Source organism: Trichechus manatus, unplaced genomic scaffold (assembly GCF_000243295.1).
Source record: "Trichechus manatus latirostris isolate Lorelei unplaced genomic scaffold, TriManLat1.0 scaffold00004, whole genome shotgun sequence".
Taxonomy (NCBI): Eukaryota; Metazoa; Chordata; class Mammalia; order Sirenia; family Trichechidae; genus Trichechus; species Trichechus manatus.
The window spans coordinates 33,576,849-33,597,222 of NW_004443940.1; the positions used below are offsets into that span (position 1 = coordinate 33,576,849).

The 20,374-nt window shown below is 41.2% G+C and overlaps 1 protein-coding gene across 1 annotated transcript in view; it reads right to left on the minus strand.

Moving 5' to 3' along the window:
- Positions 1-20,374, minus strand: part of VWA3B (von Willebrand factor A domain containing 3B) — a 203,925-nt gene that overhangs the window by 174,610 nt on the left and 8,941 nt on the right. Inside the window, 3 exon segments of the mRNA XM_023731983.1 lie at positions 3,212-3,371; positions 5,362-5,612; positions 6,778-6,857. Coding sequence (XP_023587751.1) covers positions 3,212-3,371; positions 5,362-5,612; positions 6,778-6,857 — 491 coding nt within the window.

Below are 20,374 nucleotides of genomic sequence, written 5' to 3' on the forward strand. Positions count from 1 at the left end.
CCCGAGGGAGAGGACCCCTGAAGGAGAGCTTCCCGAGGGAGAGGACCCCTGAAGGAGAGCTTCCCGAGGGAGAGGACCCCTGAAGGAGAGCTTCCTGAGGGACAGGACCCCTGAAGGAGAGCCTCCCGAGGGAGAGGACCCCTGAAGGAGAGCTTCCTGGAGCGGATATGCCCTCTGTTTCAGGGACCTTTCAAGCCTTGCCCGAGTGCCTCTTCCTGTTGCTCCTGACTTATCCCTGAGTTGTTCCTTTACCCTAACAAACTATATAACCACAAGTATAGTCTGTGAGTTTCGTGTGACCTTGCAGCAAATCACCAAACTCAGCAGAGAGACAGAAAAGTGCCGTGGGGATGGGAGCGATTAGTGTCAGAGACGACGGAGAAGTTAGAAAGCCGAGATATGACTGACCTCCGCCTCCGACTGTTGCTGCTAGGTGCCGACGAGTCGATTCCCATTCCAACTCACAGCGACCCTGCGTACAACAGAACAAAACACTGCCTGGTCCTGCGCCATCCTCCCAATTGTTGCTATGTTTGAGCCCATTGTTGTAGCCACTGTGTCAATCCATCTTGTTAACAGTCTTCCTCTTTTTCGCTGACCCTCTACTTACCAAGCACGATGTCCTTCTCCAGGGTCTGGTCCCTCCTGATAACATGTCCAAAGTACGTGAGACGAAGTCTCGCCATCCTTGTCTTTAATGAGCATTCTGGTTGTATTTTTCCAAGACAGATTTGTTCATTCCTCTGGAAGTCCACAGTATATTCGATACTCTTCACCAACACCATAATTCAAAGGCATCTATTTTTCTTCGGTCTTCCTTATTAATTGACCAGCTTTCACGTGCATATGAGGCAACTAAAAACACCATGGCTTGGGTCAGGCACACCTTAGTCCTCAAAATGACCTCTTTGCTTTTTAACACTTTAAAGAGGTCTTTTGCAGGAACCAGTTTTTGTGCTGATTCTCATTCAAGCAATTATTTGTTTAGCATGTAAGCTTCTTTCTTGGTTCTTCCTCTTCTATATGACTTCCCTGGAACTCACTAAGTTGTTCCATATTTTTCCTGGACGAGGGTCAAACCCCACAGATAGGGGATGCATAAACCAGAGGGAAGTGAAATAGAAAAGCAAGGTCTGCAAGAGATCTGCAGTCACATCAGGTCACCACAGTCAGCCATTAGCAGGATAACCAGTTTAACAAAGACAGAGAACATCCATGTGCTCATGCATGTGCCCACACATCCAAGGGCCTGTGAAATGTTCCATTTGTTGAATGTGTACTAGGGCGCCAGACATTTGAAATTTTACAGATGTTAAAACAAACTTGAAAGGCCAGAGAACAAAGTAACTTGTATTTTGTTCTTCCTTAATGGGAAACATTTGTTCTCTGACTTCGTGAGGAAAACCAATGCATTTCCCGTTTCAAACCCTCACCCTCAGTATCAAAAAACACAGTCTGGTGACATTGAGGGCTATCCTTTCAAGGTGCCAGGACATGGCCCCCTTGCTCAAGAAAGGGCTTCTGAATGCAGCAGGTAAAGCTGGAAACCTACAGCACCTGAGGGGTTCCTGAGGAGAGGAAGTAATTACGTTTGCTCATGTGTGTCCTGAGGGAAAGCAGACCTACTCCAACCCAGGGGAAGTGAGGCTGGCAGAAGGACCCTGCCAGCCCAAAACACTCCCCAGTAGCTTGCCATTCCCCTTGCCAGTTTCATCATCAGAGTCACTCACAGAACAAACACCCCTGTGGCTAAAAGAGACATAAAACAGAATTTAACAAGTTTGTCTTGGAAGAAGTACAGCCAGAATGCTCCTTAGAAGTGAGGATTGGGAGATTTGTCTCACGTACTTTGGACATGTTATCGGGAGGGATCAGTCCCTGGAGAAGGACATCATGCTTGGTAAGGTAGAAGGTCAGCAAAAAAGAGGAAGACCCTCAATGAGACAGACTGACACAGGGGCTGCAACAATGGGCTCAAACATGGCAACGATTGTGAGGATGGCGCAGGACCGGGCAGTGTTTCGTGCTGTTGGACACAGGGTTGCTATGAGTCGGAACCGACTCGATGGCACCTAACAACAACGACAACCAATTCCTTCCATGGTAAATCTTTATTTCCAGAAGGTCCTTGTCAAAAACATGTCAATACATTAGCGTTCCGAAACAGATGGACTCATCAGTTTGGATATACTTTACCTTGGAAAACACATGACGGATCCACTGCGAAGGAGAGGAATCGGTAAAGTTTCAGAGCATGGATGTTGGGAAAACCCTATTTCCTCATCCTCATAGTTCTATCAGGAGGCTTCCAGCCTGTCTTTCCTCCCCATAAGAGATGGACTGATCTATCTAATTGGCAGGAGAGCAAGAGTGGAATTGATGTGTTAAAGCTGCACGATTATGGCCTGAGTCCCTGTCCTTTCTCTTGGTGCTCATGGGTGTGAGCAGCATTCGGCTCTCCTCACACTGGTTAAATGAAGTTCTTCCCTGTGGCCACAACTGCCCCACAGAAGAAGTATAGCTAGGCTCCAGAAACCAAACCAGTTGCCATCGAGTTCATTCCTACTCATGGTGATTCCATGTGTGTCAGAGTAGAACTGGACTCCACAGGGTTTTCAGTGGCTGTGACCTTTCAGAAGTAGATCACCAGGACTTTCTTCCAAGGCACCTCTGAGTGAACTCAAATCTCCAATCTTTCTGTTAGTAGCCAAGTGCTTAACTGTTTGTACCACACAGGGACTCATAAACCAGTGGCCATCAAATTGATTCTGACTCATGGCAACCCCATGAAGGTCAGAGACGAAGTGTGCTCCATAGGGTTTTCAATGGCTGATAAATAGATCATCAGGCCTTTCTTCCAAGGCACCTGTGGGCAGACTCAAAACTCCAACATTTCCTCAGGGGGCAGAATTTAGAGAGCTTCATTTCTGAATCTATAAATAAGCCACATTTTTGGTTGGTCCACCTCTGCCATCAACAAAGCTGTCATTTGGATACCCATCCAGTGTCTGTAACCTTTTACTCAACTGGTTCCAGACTGAGAGGTGAAAAGCAATATTACTTAGGGGCTTCAATGCCAATGATGGGGTCTCCGTGGGATGCTGCTGGGTGGGGACCAAGAGCGGCTGAAGAGCCATGTGAGGGTAATGGGTGGGAAAAAGAAAGCTTGAAGCCACTTTCAGGACCTGGGCAGTCACGGATACACACTTACTGTTTTGTCTTTCCCAGCTTCCAGCAGAGCATCCAGGCAGCTTGCCTGGCTCACAACCAGATCAAAAGTCAGTTTCTCAACCCAACTGATGGCAGCGGCTATGGATTGTTCGGTCACAAGAGTGGCATTTTCCTGCCATTTCACAGGCTCTTGAGAAACCCTGAAAGGAATCACATGGGCTGTCACTGGCCAGTGGTCAGTGCTATGGGGGTGTCAGCCACCAGGCTCGGAGCTATGGCCACAGGCTGCCTACCATCGCCAGAGCTGAGACAGAGAGAAAGCAGCTCCTCCAGCCCTCTGAAAGTGACTGACAAAAAGGGTGAGCTGTTTTAAGGCAAATTTCCAAAGCACCGTTACCGTAAGCTGTACTGAATAGGAAAAACAATTTTTTTAAAAAATTTACAGGAAAAACATTTTTTTCATTCTTATTTTACAGGAAAAACAATTTTTACATGAGAAGAAAAATCTCAACGATGTAAACATTAACGACAAGTGTCTTTAAAAGACCGAAGGAAGTTACTTGTGTAAGCCGGCAGGTTTATGTATGGCTGTCTTCCATTAATAGTAAATTCACAAGAACGCAGATATAATACTAAGATTTGCAAACATCCAGCAGCAATTCTGTTACTACAAAATTTTATTTCCACTGCTTTCATGACCCTGTTTTCACCGGCTTGAACGATTCCCATCACTTACCCTTGTAGGACCAGAAGCAGCATGGTTTTGAGTTCAGCAAAGCATTCTTTTTTAAATCCTGAGGAAATGTGGTTAAACCATTTAGGCTTAGAAAGGACTGACGCACCCTCCCCCACCTCCTCACTGCCCTACCCCCACCCCCACCCTCAAGAAACAGCGATTTGAATGTATTAATCTCTGCGTCTAGAACTGCAAATACAATGAACCTGGCTTGTCCCTCAGAGCCCATCTTTAGAGGCGGAGGCTGTCTCGTACCTGGGCCAACTCCGACGAGGGTTCTCCGGGTAGAGGACCTGGCTGGGTGGCATACACCCTGTGGCATATACAGTGAGACCCGTGTGAGGTGGAACTGGACGGGATCACCTGGTGTTTCCAGGTCTCGCGAGTTTTCTGCCTCTGACGGGGTGCAGTCTTACCACCTTCCTACCCCTCTCCGTTAGTGGAAGACATGTCAGCTTTCCTTCCCTGACAGGTTTCCACCTTACACAGGTTCCAGCTTTCATAGGTTTTACTGTATATTAAAGAAATCAACAGCTTCGCATATTTAACCATTTCATTGTTTCAATAATGTATCTGTGACAGAAACAGGAGCCTAATATAACACAATTAGGCAGCATCCCCAAAGAGTTCATCTATTAGGCAAACATATTTTACTTAAAAAAGAAAAACTCAATAAGATGGATGTCTCCCTCCCCTTATCCAGATGTTTCCCATCAGAAAGGTGCGCCACTGGTCCAGATGAGAAGTTGGCCCTAAATGTCCAAATTCTCTTGAATCCAAGAATCCGTAAATAATTGATTGTGAAAACTCTGAAATGCAGGAAATTCTATAAAGTCAGCCACCTGCTGTTCTGATTAAAAGGGTCAGTTTACAGGGGAGGTCAACCTGAGTTACAAGTTCAGTCTGGAAAGACAGTGAACTTTGTGACAAGTTTGAATTCGTATCCAAGCTGAAATCTAAAATGAGCGCAGGGATTTTATGGCCATTTCACGCTTAACATAGTTCAGGGTCTTATACTCTGCCCTTCTCATGGTCGAACAGAGACCTGGTGGCACGTGGCTAAGAGTCAGGCTGCTAACCGAAAGGTCGGCAGTTTGAATCCACCAGCCGCTCCTTGGAAACTGTATAGGGTGGTTCTACTCTGTCCTGTAGGGTCTCTATGAGTCAGAATTGACTCGACGGCAACAGGTTTTTTTACCATTGAAGAGAACTGTGTTTCTAAATCTTTTCTAACTTAAAAACTAAAATGCTACATGCAAAGCACACGAAAAGTTGTCTAAGATTTATTCCTTGTGGCTTTCCTGCTGAAATTGTACGTTCTAGGAAATTACGAGATAACACCTCCGCGCTTACCACAGAGCTAACTGCGTTAGCTATGCTATTGAACTCCAAATACCTTAGTGCAAACGACTTGGGAAATTTCCCTGCAACACCCCCTTCTTATGAGAACTCACCGTATCATGTTGAACTTGCTAACATGAGCCACTTGCTCCTGGAGGGCCATTACAAGAGCCTCTTGGCACAGCTTAAGCTCCTCCTCCAGCATGTCACCAAAATCCAGCACCATGGTGACACGCTGTTCCAAGATGACGCCAAACACCTGCCGGCTCCGGCTGGTGAGCCATTCCATCCGCTGCTTGTAGCTCTCCGCCGCTTGTGTTAAATATTCCACAAACTGATGGATCAGTTCTGATTTAGCTGTCAACTTAATGAAAATAAAAGAAATAACAAAACCTACGCCTGAATAAGCCATCTGAACACAGTGCTGCCAGGAACACGAGAGAGCACCTAGCCACGGCCTCTGCTGTCAACAGCTGAGTGTGAATGACAATTTTTTAAATGGGCCTCCAAACCCCACATAGCCCAGGGGAGAGTGTTCCAGTCTTTCAGCTGAAAAACCCTTGGATAATTCTTGGCCGAAAGGAAAGATGATGGTGTGATCTATTCAAAATAGGGTACTCTAAATAAATAGGTTTCCAGATTATGTTTTAACTTCATAGTTACAGAATTACCTCTATCCGAAAATGCTCAGGGATACTTTCAAGGAGTTAGCAGAAAAAAGGATGAGTTAAAGCAAAAAAAAAAAAAAAAAAAACAACCAAACCTCCTGCCATTGAGTTGATTCTGACTTATAGCAACCCTACAGGACAGAGTAGAACTGCCCCACAGGGTTTCCAAAGAGCGGCTAGTGGATTCGAACTGCTGACCTTTTGGTTAGCAGCCAAGCTCTTAACCACTGCGTTGTCAGGGCTGCAATCACAGGTATAGGGATTAGGATTCACAACCCATATTTTTAGGGGGCACAATTCAATCCGTAACAGTGGGTGTGTCTCCAACAGTCTGTAAGCTCCCAGCACGTAGGCTGGCGTCCTTCATCCTGTTTTCCCTACGTCTGCGCAGGGCCTGGCACGTGGCTGGGGCACAAGAACCATTTGTTGAATTGCTGGGAATGAAGGACTCCAGTAAGGAGTGCCGCCTGCCCGCCCGCCTGCTCTCTCCTGCTTGCAAAAGCTGCCCTAATGCCTAGTGCTTCTACCAAGTAACAGCAACTTGCCTGCGGCTTTCAGCTAACCTCCGTCTTACTTCTTTTTCCTTTATTTTCAAGGGAAAACAAAATGCTGGTGTGCAAATATTTTCATCTCTGGTCAAGAGCTTTATGCGCTAATCTCTAAGGGTGAAGTACTTTCTTGGCGGTGTTTTCCGTCACCCTAGTGACAACAAAGGCCACACACTGCCAAGAGAAAACAACCAGCTCTGAAAACGCCTTGCTCAACTGCATCACCTGCTAAGCAGCACAAGTGTCTCCTTGCAGCCCGCTCCCAGACCTCGGCACCGTGTCATGGAGACCTGTGCACGAGGAACTGACTTACATTGTATGCTCTGCAGAACTGCGGAAACAGGCCATCAGCACACCGAGAAGCCACGGGTCTCCCCAGAGAAGCCAGATAGTCTGCGTTTTTAGGAAGAAAAACAAGCAAAAGAGTGCATCAGCAAAGCTTCTTATTTTTATTTCAAAATGCTTTACTCTGACATCACTCAAACTGTATCTCCCATGATATCAACAGTCTGTGACGCTTCACAGTCAGCTCTAAATAGTGAAGTATTTCTAGTATGACTATTGACGACGTGTAATCTGTTGGTGCAGGAATGAGTAGGGAGGAAGAACAGGGTTTGTTTCTTGGTTCTTCTGTCCAGAATGATTATGGTAGAGTTTAAAAAAATCAACATAAAAATTATGTTTAATTCCTAATAACTTTTATTCAGGACTTAGACTTAGCTTTCGGAATTTATGAAGTTAAACTTCAATATTATGTATTGTCCTCTCAAGCAGGGGTTCATGGATAAACGAATGAACACAGCAAGCAAGGCTCAGAAGTGTCATACAGAATGTAGGACCCAAAGATCTTTGTCTCATCAGAGTATGTGCTCAGGTGTTCAACATCCATTTACAAACAGTTACTGAGCACCCACTAAGCACAGTGCTTACAGGATGAGAATACAAAGTTGAATAAAATATGTTTCTATCCCTTCATGGAACAAACAAAAGGCTGCACAGAGGCTCCAAGGACTAAGTATGACTTGGCAGGCAGAAGATGAGGTAAAGCTTCACAGAAGACGCTTTTATTGTTGCTGCTAAGCCCCAAAGGTGGGAGAGAGAAAGGTGCTACTCTTGGTTACAGTACTTCCTTCCTTCTGCCTTTCTTGGGAGGCAGGCTAACAGCCTAGTTTGTAAAGGTGGTGGGAGAAGTCTGAATTTTATAGCCTCCCTCACCAAGCCTGGCCCCAAGTTACCAAGGGTGAGGAAACGTAAGCGGTCTTGAAGTCCAACTTTTATAATCATAAAGAGCAAAGAATGGATCCCATCAGCAATAACCCCACCCAATAAACCTCTCCAACTCCGAAATCTCCACCATTGCAAGATTTCAACTTCTTAACTGACACTGATAAAGCAACTTGGAGTCACCAGCAACATTCTCTCTTTACTTAATGCGGTTACCTGGAGTCAGCAGAGAGGACTGTTTATGAGGACTGGAAGAGATAAGTCTATGTAAGGCTCTGTAATCTGTACATTGTGAGTTCCACATTCAGTAATGGTGGAGCAGATTTTATCAGCTACCCTTCCCCCAGGAAACAATGATAAACTCTGGACAAAATACAGAAGATAGCTGTTGAAAAGCACTAGAGAGCATCCAAGAACAGGCAGAAACTAGAGTGGCATCAATCTTGAAGGAAGGAATCTGACTGCTGAAATGTGTGTTTATGTGACTTTTTGTCCAAGGGCATTTCCCATTCCATGTGGTTCGAGGCAGCTGGAACACAAGCAGAAAGTCTCAGTCGTACTAACTTGGGGAATCATCCATAGCTCAGGGCTTCCAGAATGGCTGGAAAGTGAGGGAAGAAATACTGAAAGTAGCAAGCTGAAGAAGAAAAAACTCCAAAACTTGAATATAAACTCTACCAAAATTCTGAACTGACCCCTAATCTACATACACATGGGAGGGACTCCAGGGGGCCTGGCAGAAAGCTGCCTACAGCAGGGCAGACAGAGTTTGGAGTTTGAGACCAGCAAAGTTAACTGCTTGCTAGAATAAAAATCAGCCCTCCATCTATCAACTGATGGATAAACAAAACATTGTCTATCCATACTGTGGAATGCTATTTATCCATAAAAAGGAAAGAAGTATTGATACATGCTATAACATAGATGAACCTTGAAAACATTATGATAAGTAAAAGAAGCCAGTCACAAAAGACCACATATTATATGATTCCATTTATAAGAAATGTCCAGGTGAGATGGGAAGGCAGAGAGAGTTAGGAGCTGGTTGAATGTTCATGGGGAATCGGGGTGGAGGGGAGGAGTGAGCTGTCACAGAATGGGGTGAGTGGTTGGGGTCTCATAACAATGTATGTAAAAAAAAAAAAAATTTGTCTGGGAGACTAACTTGAAATGTAAACTTGATTTAATTACAACAATTAAAAAAAAAAAGGAAACACACACACCACATACAAAAAAAAAAACCAAAACCAAAAAAAAAAAAAGAAATGTCCAGAATAGGCAAATCTATAGACACAGAAAGTAGACTGCTGGTTGCTTAGGGCTAAAGGGGGAAGGGGACTCATGTGATAGCTAAGGGATACAGGGTTGCTTTTTAAGGTGATGAAAATGTTCTAAAATTGATATGGTGATGATTGACCATTTCTGTGGATATACTAAAAACCATTTAACTGTACATTTTAAATGGGTGAATTGTATGGTATGTGAATTATATCTCAATAAAGCTGCTTCAATAAATGAATTAATAAAAAGCAGTTCTCCTGGGGGAAAAAAATAGAATCTAAAGTCTCTACAGCCATCACAACATCCAACATAAAGTGAAACAGTATTAGAAATACGAAGAAACAGGAAAATATGATCAATAGTCAAGAGAAAAATCAGTCAAAAAAACCTACCCTGAGATGAACAGATGTTGGAATTAGCAGGAAAGGGCTTTAAAGCAGCTATTATAAATATATTGAAGGGAAAGAAAAATATTGTTATAATAAATGAACCATGAAGATCTTAGCAAAGAAACTGAAAGAACCACAAGGAAATTTTAGAATTGAAAAATACAGTATCTGAAATGAAAATTTCACAGTATGGACTTCATAGCAGATTGGAGATGGCAGAGTAAAGTGTCAGTAAACTTGAAAATGTATCAAGAGAAATTTCCCAACCTAAAGAAGAAAGAGAAAATAAATGTTGAAATAAAAGAATAAAGCCTCAGGTTTAGCATATCGTAACTGGAGTCTCAGAAGAAAAGGAGATAATGAATGAGGCAGAAAAAAAATTTGAAGAATAAAGACAAATAATCCAATTAAAAAATGGGCAAAGGATATGAATAGACACTTCACCAAAGAAGACATTCAAACAGCTAACGGATACATGAGGAAATGCTCACGATCATTAGCCATTAGAGAAATGCAAATCAAATCTACAATGAGATACCATCTCACCCCAACATTACTGGCACAAATCAAAAAAAAACAGAAAATAACAAATGTAGGAGAGGCTACAGGGAAATTTGGAACTCTTAAGCACTGCTGGTGAGAATGCAAAATGGTACAACCATTTTGGAAAATGATATGGCGCTTCCTTTAAAAGCTAGAAATAGGAATACGATATGATCCAACAATCCCACTCCTAGGAATGTATCCTAGAGAAATAAGAGCCATCAAACGAGTAGACATATAAATACCTACGTTCATTGCAGCATTGTTCACAATAGCAAAACGATGGAAACAACCTAGGTGCCCATCAACAGGTAAATGGATAAGCAAACTATGGTACATACACAATGGAATACTACACAACGATAAAGAACAATGACGAATCTGCGAAGCGGCATCTAACAACATGGATGAATTTGTAGGGCATTATGCTGAGTGAAATAAGTCAATCACAAAAGGACAAATATTGTATGAGATCACTACTATAAAAACTAATGAAAAGGTTTACACACAAAAAACAATCTCTGATGGTTACAAGACAGGGGAGGGGTGGGGAGGGAAAAACACTAAATAGACAATAGATAAGTGGTAACTTTGGTGAAGGGCAAAGCAGTACACAATACTGGGGAAGCCAGCACAACTTGTCCAAGGCAAGGACATGGAGCTCCATAGACATATCTAAACTCCCTGAGGGACCAAATAACTCGGCTGAGGGTTGGGGACCATGGTCTCGGGGGACATCTAGCTCAACTGGCATAACATAGTTTATAAAGAAAATGTTCTACATTCTACTTTGGTGAGTACCAAAGCTTGTGAGTGACCATCTAAGATACTCCACTGGTCTCACCCCATCAGGAACAAGGGAGAAAGAAGAAAACCAAAGACACAAGGGAAAGATTAGTACAATGGACTAATGGACCAAAACTACCACAGCCTCCACCAGACTGAGTCCAGCACAACTAGACGGTGCCCAGCTACCACCACTGACTGCCTTGACAGGGATCACAATAGAGGGTACCAGACAGAGCTGGAGAAAAATTAAGAACAAAATTCTAACTCACACACACACACTCGCAAAAAAAAAAAAAAAAAAGGACCAGACTTACTGGTCTGACAGAGACTGGAGACACCCTGAGAGTATGGCCCTTGGACACCCTTATAGCTCAGTAATGAAGTCACTCCTGAGGTTCACCCTTCAGCCAAAGATTAGACAGGCCCATAAAACAAAATGAGACTAAACGGCATACCAGCCCAGGGGGCAAGGACGAGAGGCAGGAGGAGATAGGAAAGCTGGTAATGGGGAACCCAAGGTGGAGAAGAGGGACACTGTTGACATGTCGTGGGGTTGGCAACCAGTGTCACAAAACAATATGTGTATTAATTGTTTAATGAGAGAAACCTGTTTGCTCTGTAAAGCTTAATCTAAAGTATAATTTAAAAAAATGAAGATTAAAAAAATAATAAAAAATAAAAATAGCTTTATTGAGGTGTAATTTATATGCAATAAACTACACATACCTAAAGTATACAATATAATAAGCTCTGACATATCTAGGAGCCCTGGTGGCACAGGAGTTAAGAGCTCAGCTGCTAACCAAAAAGTTAGCAGTTTGAATCCACATGAAATCATCACTACAATTAAGACAATGAACATATCCATCACCCTCAAAAGTTTACTTGTGCTCTTTGTAATGTCCCTCCTGTCCCTCTCTGCAGCCCCATCCCCAAGAAACTACTGATCTGATTTCTCTCACTATGGATTAGTTTGCATTTTTCAAGAGATTTATATAAATGGAATAATATACTATGTACTTGTCTGTGTATGGCTCTGTTATTCATTATAATTATACTGATTTTCATATATATATATATATATACACACATATATATATTTGAAGAATAGTGATTGAAAATTTCCAAAATTTGGTGAAAACAAACCAACTGATCCAAGAAGCTTAGCAACTCTCAATCAACATAAGCACAAAGAAAACCAAACTCAGGGATACCGTAGTACGAAGAACAGCAAAATTGCTGAAAACTTAGAACAAAAAGAAAAACATCTTAAAAGTAGCCACAGGAAAAAAGATACATTATATACATTACAATCAGAGGAAAAAAATTATCACTGGATTCTCAGAGGAAAAAAATGTTATGGCTGATTTCTCAGATGAAGAAATGGGGGTCAGAAAACAATGGATTGACATGTTTATAATGCAGAAAGAAAAAATTTCAACCAAGAATTTTATATCCAGCAAAAATATCCTTCAGGAATGAAGGTGAGGCACTTCTGCATCCTGGAAGATGGAGAAGACACACTTTTCCCTATTCCTCCCACTAAGTACAACTAAAAACACAGACATTATATTAAAACAAGTATAAGAAAGCTCTCAACATTGGAGAGTACGCAGCAGATTGACTAGGGGCCTCAGGACATGAGGAATGGCACTCTAATCAGCCAAACACCACAGAAAAAACTGCAACCCCATCCTCAACTCTACCAGCAAAGGCTGAGTGGAAAGCCTAGGCTTCCAGCCTTGCCAAGATATAATGAGTTACCCCAACCCCCCTGCTGGAATGGTGTCAGAGAAGGCAAAGTACAGAGCCAGGAAATGTCATTCCCACCATCCAGTAACAAGTCTCCCCACCACAGTGTCAGTGGAAGCCATGCAAGGAACCTGGACTTCCAGCCACACCTGGTGTAAATGAGGCACCCTTCCCGTCGCCCCTGGGGTGGTGTCAGAGGAGTCTTAGAGTCAGGATTTTCACCACACTTACAGGTAACAAGCTCACTCATCCACCGTGTCAGTTGAGGCCACATGGGAAGCAATAAAAATGTTCCCCCTTCCCTTCCCAGTCAGAGTGGTATCAAAGGAAGCATGGAGGGAAGCCTGAACTACCACCACTGCCCAACAGTAACAAGGAGTCCCTCATCCTGAAGATGTCAACAGAGGCCGAAGGAAGAACCTGGACTTCTGTTCCCATCTGCTAATAATGATTCAGCACTTTTATTCACTCACCAGAGCAGTACCAGAGGAGGTCTGCTAAAACACAAGATTTTCATAAATTCAGAGTCTTATAAAATAATATCCAACATGAACCAGTTTCAGTCAAATATCATTTATCATACCTAGTATCAGAAAGATCTCAAATCTAATGAAAAAGACAATCAGCACACATCAACACCAAGATGTCATAATAACAAGAATTTTAAACAAAAATCATAAAAATGTTTCAGTGAGCAATTCTGTACATACTTGAAACAAATGAAACAATAGAAAGTCTCAGCAAAGAAGCAGAAGATATAAAGAAGAACCAAATGGAAATATTAAAACTAAAAAATACAATAACTAAAATTTTTAAAAGTCAGTGGACATAATTAACATCAGAATGGAAGGGACAGAGGAAAGAATGAGTGAGTTTGAAGACAGAACAACAGATATTACACAATATGAACAACAGAGAAGAAATAGACTGAAACAAAAGAACAGAGCCTCAGGGACATGTGGGATTATACTAAGAGAACTAATATTCATGTCATCAGAGTCCCAGAAGGAGAGGAGGAAGAGGGTGGGGCCAAAAAAGTATGCAATAAAACAATGGCTATAAACTTCCCATTTAAAAAAAAAAAAAAGGCATAAAACAACATACTCAAGAAGCTGAGAGAACCCTAAACAGAACAAACCCAAAAAATTCACACCAAGACCCTTCATGGTCAAACCTCTGAAAACTAAAAACAAGAAAAAAAAATCCTCAAAGCAGCCAGAGAGAAAAATCAACTTGAATGAAAGTATTTTCATATCAGAAACTATGGAGGCCATAAGGAAGTGGCACAACATTTTTTAAATGTGGAAAGAATAGAACCCATAACTCTATATCCAGCAAAATTACCCCTCAGAAATGGAAAGAGAAATCAAGACTTTCTCAGTTGAAGGAAAACTCAAAGAAGATATCACTGGCAGAGCTACCCTAAATGAATGAGTAAAGTTCTCTAAACAGTAGGGAAATGATAAAAGAAGAAACCTTGGAACATAAGGACAGAAGAGCACAGTAAGCAAATACAGGCAAAACAAGAGAATTTTTCCCCTTGAGTTTTCTAAATGACGTGTGATGGTTAAATAAAAAATTATACAACAGTCTAATGTGGTTCTCAATGTATAAAGAAAAAACAATTAAGAAAATCGTATTATAAATGAGGGAAGGCAAATGGACATAAAAGGAAATAAAGTTTCCACACTTCACTCAAAGTGATAAAATGCTGACACCAGTAGACTTTGGTAAGTTATGTATTTATAATGTAATAGCTAGAAAAACCACGAAGATAGTTATATAAAGAGATAAACTCAAAAGCACTATAGATAAATCAAAATGGAATTCCAAAAGATATTCCAGTAACCCAAAGGAAGTCAGAGAAAAAAAATAATAGGGAAGAACAAACCAACTTACAAACAAATAACAACCAAAAGAAAAAAAAAAAAACTACAACCCAACTACATGCTGTCTACAAGAAAATTGTTTCAAATATAACGATATGCATAAGTTAAAATAATGGAAAAAAGATATGTCATGCAAAAATTAATCAACAGAAAGCAGGAGGGGCTATAATAATATCATATAAAGTAAACTCAAGAGCAAAGAGAATTATCAGGAATAGAGAGGAACATTACCTAATGATAAAAGGGTCAATCCACCAGGAATTCACAGCAACTCTAAATGTGGGTACATAAAATAACAGAGCTTTAAAATATATGCAGCAAAAACTGATAGAACTGAAAGGAGAAATAGACAAAGCCACAATTATAGTTGGAGAGTTCAACATCCTGCTCCCAACAATTGATAGAACAACTAGACCAAAAAATCAGCTAGAATATGGAAGAATTCAACCACACCATTAACCAAGAGAGTTTAATTGATCATTTACAGAAAACTCCACACAACAGCAGAATATACATTCTTTTCTAGAGCCCACAGCATATACACTACAAAATCACATGATCACAAATCACATAATTCTATCAATTGACACAGAAAGAGCATGACAAAATTTCAACACTCATTTATGATAAAAAAAAAAACTCTCAGAAAACTAGAAATATAGGGGAACTTACTCAACTTGATTAAAAAAAAATCTACAAAAAACCTACAGCTAGCATTATACATAATGGTAAAAGACTGAAAGCTTTCCCCAAAGATCTGAAACAAGGCAAGGATGTCCACTCTCACCACTGCTATTCAATATAGTAATGGAAGTTCTCACCAGTATCGCAAGGCAAGAAAAGAATATAGAATGAGAGGAGAGGCCAGGGTGGCGGAGTAGTCAGATGCTTCCGGTGGTCCCTCTTACAACAAAGACCCAAAAAAACAAGTGAATCGATTATATATGACAATCTAAGAGCCCTGAACATCAAAGGCAAAGTTGAGGAATCAGACTGAGTGGCAGGAGGAGGGAGAGATTGTTCAGAAGCAGTGAGGAGTTGCCAGACTTGACGTGGTGGGAACCGGCACCCTGCAGGCTGGCGTGCGCAGTGAGGCAAGCAGTGGTGTTCAGGACACATTTTCCACATTGGGAGAGACCAAGCGGTGGACAGTCTACTCAAGCCTCCAGAACCAGTGAAAAGCGGCTTTCAATCCACAAAAGATAAGTACATGCATCTAACCTACAACATGGATCAAAAAACACCCCGTTTGGGAAAAACCTCTCTCCCATTTACCTGCTCCCTCCCCACTCTGCACCAGTCCCAGGCTGGCTTCAGTGATTGCCACTTCCCCTGGGCCGGAAATAGGACCCATTACACGCCCTGAGCCATTCTCCCAGCCTTGGAAAGGGAACAAATTAACAAACAGGAAAAAAAATCTGTCAGCTCCCCTAAACCAGGAACTCAGGGGAGGCACAGTTCCTTTGCCTAGGCACAGGCATAAAAGGTCCACAGATTCTGAATGACTTTCACCCCTGCACAGACCTGTGTGGGCCCATTTCAACAGTGCAGGCCCTTATCGGTGAAGTACAACAGGGTATATAACTGAAGCATAACTTCATTATATCAGCTATATGGTAGAGTGGCAGGTTTGTGACATTTGACACCACTCTGCCCATTAAGCAGGGTCCTCACCTACCCACATTAGGGGCCTGAGGACTGGTAGCTCCACCCTGGCCACCTAGCTACCTGAGACAGGGGTCCAAGAATAAGTGATGCCTCCCAGTCCCTACAGCCAACAGCATTGGGTGCCCATAGTCCGGCTGCAAAACCCACCCACCTACCAACTCTAGGGAACAGGGACACGCTTTTCTCCCAGACACTCAGGGGCAGCTGTCAGCCCCCTGCCTTGCTCACTGTGTGACCCCCTACTGCAGCCAGATACCTGTGCCTACTCCAATCACCCCTACCCGTCTAGGACTGTAGGTGAAAGCCTGCACATACACTTGGTGATCAACTATCTGGACACCTGAGCTGAATCCATACAAGAAAAGTAAATGGACGCCGGGGCTCACATACTTAGTAACAGCTCTAACCACGTGGTGACAGTACATTAGAGCTTCAAAGGTGCCAACAATCAAATTAGCTCACACAAGCAGCCTATTTGGGCATATCAAAACAAAATAAAACAAGAAGCTAGGACACAGTAAGCAAACATAAAATAAATATTGATGGCTCGGAGACAACAGTCAATATCAAATCACACAAAGAAGCAGATCATGATGGCTTCGGCCAGCTCCCAAAAGAAAGAGTCAAGAAATCTTCTGGAGGAAAAGAACTTCTTGGAATTTCCAGAGGTAGAATACAAAAGATTAATATACAGAACTCTTCAAGAGAGTAGAAGGAGATCAGGCAAAACACAAAACAAGCCAAGGAACACAGAGACAAAGCAATAGAGGAACTTAAGAAGATCACAGAGGAAAACAATGACAAATTTAACAGGCTGCAAGAATCCATAGAGAGACAGCAAACAGAAATCTAGAGGATTAACAATAAAATTTCAGAATTAGACAACTCAATAGAAAGTCATAGGAGAAGAATTGAGGCAATGGAAGTCAGAATTAGTGAGATTGAAGATAAAGCACTTGACACCTACTTATTTGAGGAACAATCAGATAAAAGAATTCTAAAAAATGAAGAAACCCAAAAAAAAAAAAAAAAGGTGGAGAAGGGAGAGGGTTGACGTGTCGTGGGGTTGTTAACCAATGTCATAAAATAATATGTGTACTACTGTTTCAAGAGAAACTATTTGTTCTGTAAACCTTCACCTGAAGTACAATTAAAAAAAAAAAAATGAAGAAACCCTAAGAATTATGTGGGACTCTATTAAGAGGAATAACCTACGAGTGACTGGAGTACCAGAACAGGAGGATAACAGAAAATACAGAGAGAATTGTTGAAGATTTGTTGGCAGAAAACTTCCCTGATACCGTGAAACATGGGAAGATATCTAACCAAGATGCTCATTGAACCCCACTGTCATGGATTGAATTGTGTCACCCAAAAATATCTGTCAACTTGGCTGGGTCATGACTCCCAGTATTGTATGGTTGTGTACCATTCTGTAAATCTGATGTGATTTCCTTATGTGTTGTAAATTCCGTCACTGTGACCTAATAAGGTGGATTAGCAGCAGTTATACTGATGAGGTATACAAGACCGGATAGTGTCTTAAGCCAATCTCTTTTGAGATATAAAATGGAGAAGCGAGTAGAGACACATGGGAACCTCATAACACCAAGAAAACATTGCCGGGAGCAGAGCTCCTCCTTTGGACCTGAGGTTCCTGTGCAGAGAAGCTCCCAGACCAAAGGAAGATTGATGATACAGACCTTCCTCCAGGAGTGACAGAGAAAGCGTTCCCCTGGAGATGATGCCCTGAATTTGGACTTGTAGCCTAATGGATTGTGAGGGAATAAACTTCTCTTTGTTAAAGCCATCCACTCATGGTATTTCTGTTATAGCAGCACTAGATGACTAAGACACCCACATAAGGTAGATCCCAAAAGAAAGTGACCAAGACATATCATAATCAAACTTGCCAAAACCAAAGACAAAGAATTTTAAGAGCTGCTAGGGATAAACGAAAAGTCATCTACAAAAGAGAGTCAACAAGACTAAGCTCGGACTACTCAGCAGAAACCATGCAGGCAAGAAGGCAATGAGATGACATATATAAAGCCTTGAAGGAAAAAAAAAATGCCAGCCAAGAATTCTGTATCCAGCAAAACTGTCTCTCAAATATGATGGTGAAATTAGGGCATCTCCAGATAAACAGAAGCTTAACAAATTTGCAAAAACCAAACCAAAATTAAAGGAAATACTAAAGGGAACCCTCCGGTTAGAAAATCAGTAACATCAGATAACAACCCAAGACTAGAACACAGGACAGAGCAACCAGATAGCAACCCAGATAGGGAAGTCACAAAAATAAATCAAAGCTAAAACGCTGAAAATAGGGAAACAGAGATGTCAATATGTAAAGGATGACAACATTAAAACAAAAAAGAGGGACTAAAAAACATAGTCATAGATCTTTCATAAGGAGAGGAAGACAAGGTGATATAAAGAAATAAAAGATTGGTTTAAACAGAAAAATAGGGATAAATATTAAGGTAATCACAAAGGAAACTAAAAATCCTACACATCAAAATAAAAAACAAGAAAAACATACTCAGCAAATACAAAATCAACGATGAAAAGAAATTACATAAAGAAAAATGACTCAGCACAGAAAATTAAGTGGAACAAAGAAACTGTCAACAACACATACACAAAAAAACCTCAAAATGATAGCACTAAACTCATACCTATCAATAATTACACTGAATGTAAATGGACTAAATGCACCAATAAAGAGACAGAGAGTGGTAGAATGGATAGAAACACACGATCCGTCTATATGCTGCCTACAAGAGACACATCTTAGACTTGAAGGCACAAACAAACTAAAACTCAAAGGATGGGAAAAAAAACATATCAAGCAAACAACAATCAAAAAAGAGCAGGAGTGGCAATATTAATCTCTGACAAAATAGACTTTAAAGTAAAATCTGCCACAAAGGATAAGGAAGCACACTATATAATGATTAAAGGGTCAACATACCAAGGAGACATAACTATAATAAATACTTACACACCCAGTGACAGAGCTCCCAAACACATAAAACAAACTCTAACAACACTGAAAAGAGAGACAGACAGCTCCACAATAATAGTAGGAGACTTCAACACACCACTCTCAGTGAAGGACAGAACATCCAGAAAGAAGCTCAGTAAAGACACGGAAGATCTAAATGCCGCAGTCAACCAACTTGATCTCATAGACACATACTGAACACGCCACCAAACAGCAGCCAAGTATACTTTCTTTTCCAATGCACGTGGAACATAAAGCAACACGCCACCAAACAGCAGCCAAGTATACTTTCTTTTCCAATGCACGTGGAACATTCTCCAGAATAGACCACATATTAGGCCATAAAGCAAGCCTTAACAGAATCCAAAGCATCGAAAAATTACAAAGCATCTTTTCTGACCATAAAGCCATAAAAGTAGAAATCAATAACAGAAACAGCAAGGAAAAAAAAATCAAACACATGGAAACTGAACACCTTGCTCAAAAACTACGGGGTTATAGAAGAAATTAAGGACAGAATAAAGAAATTCATAGAATCAAATGAGAATGAAAACACATCCTACCAGAACCTTCGGGACACAGCAAAAGCAGTGCTCAGAGGTCAGTTTATAGCAATCCAAAAAGAAGAAAGGGCCAAAATCAAAACATTAACCCTACAACTCGAACAAATAGAAACAGAGCAGCAAAAGAAGCCCACGGGCACCAGATGAAAACAAATAATAAAAATTAGAGAAGAATTTAATGAAATAGAAAATAGAAAAACAACTGAAAGAGTTAACAAGACCAAACGCTGGTTCTTTGACAAAGATAAACAAAATCTATAAACCACTGGCCAAACTGACAAAAGAAAAACAGAAGAGGAAGCAAATAACCCAGATAACAAATGAGATGGGTGATATCACAACAGACTCAACTGAAATTAAAAGAATCATAACAGAATACTATGAAAAAACTGTATTCTAACCTACAGGAAATGGACAAATTTCTAGAAACTTACTACCTACCTGAACTAACACAAATAGAGGTAGAACAACTAAATAAACCTATAACAAAAGAAGAGATTGAAAAGGTAATTTAAAAACTCCCAACAAAAAAAAAGCCCTGGCTCTGATGGTTTCACTAGAGAATTCTACCAAACTTTCAGAGAAGAGTAAACACCACTACTACTAAAAGTATTTCAGAGCATACAAAAGGATGGAATACTCCCAAACTCATTCTATGAAGCCAGCATAACCATGATATCAAAACCAGGTAAAGACACCACAAAAAAAGAAAACTACAGACCAATATCCCTCATGAACATTGACACAAAAAATCCTCAACAAAATTCTACCCAATAGAATTCAACAACATATCAACAAAATA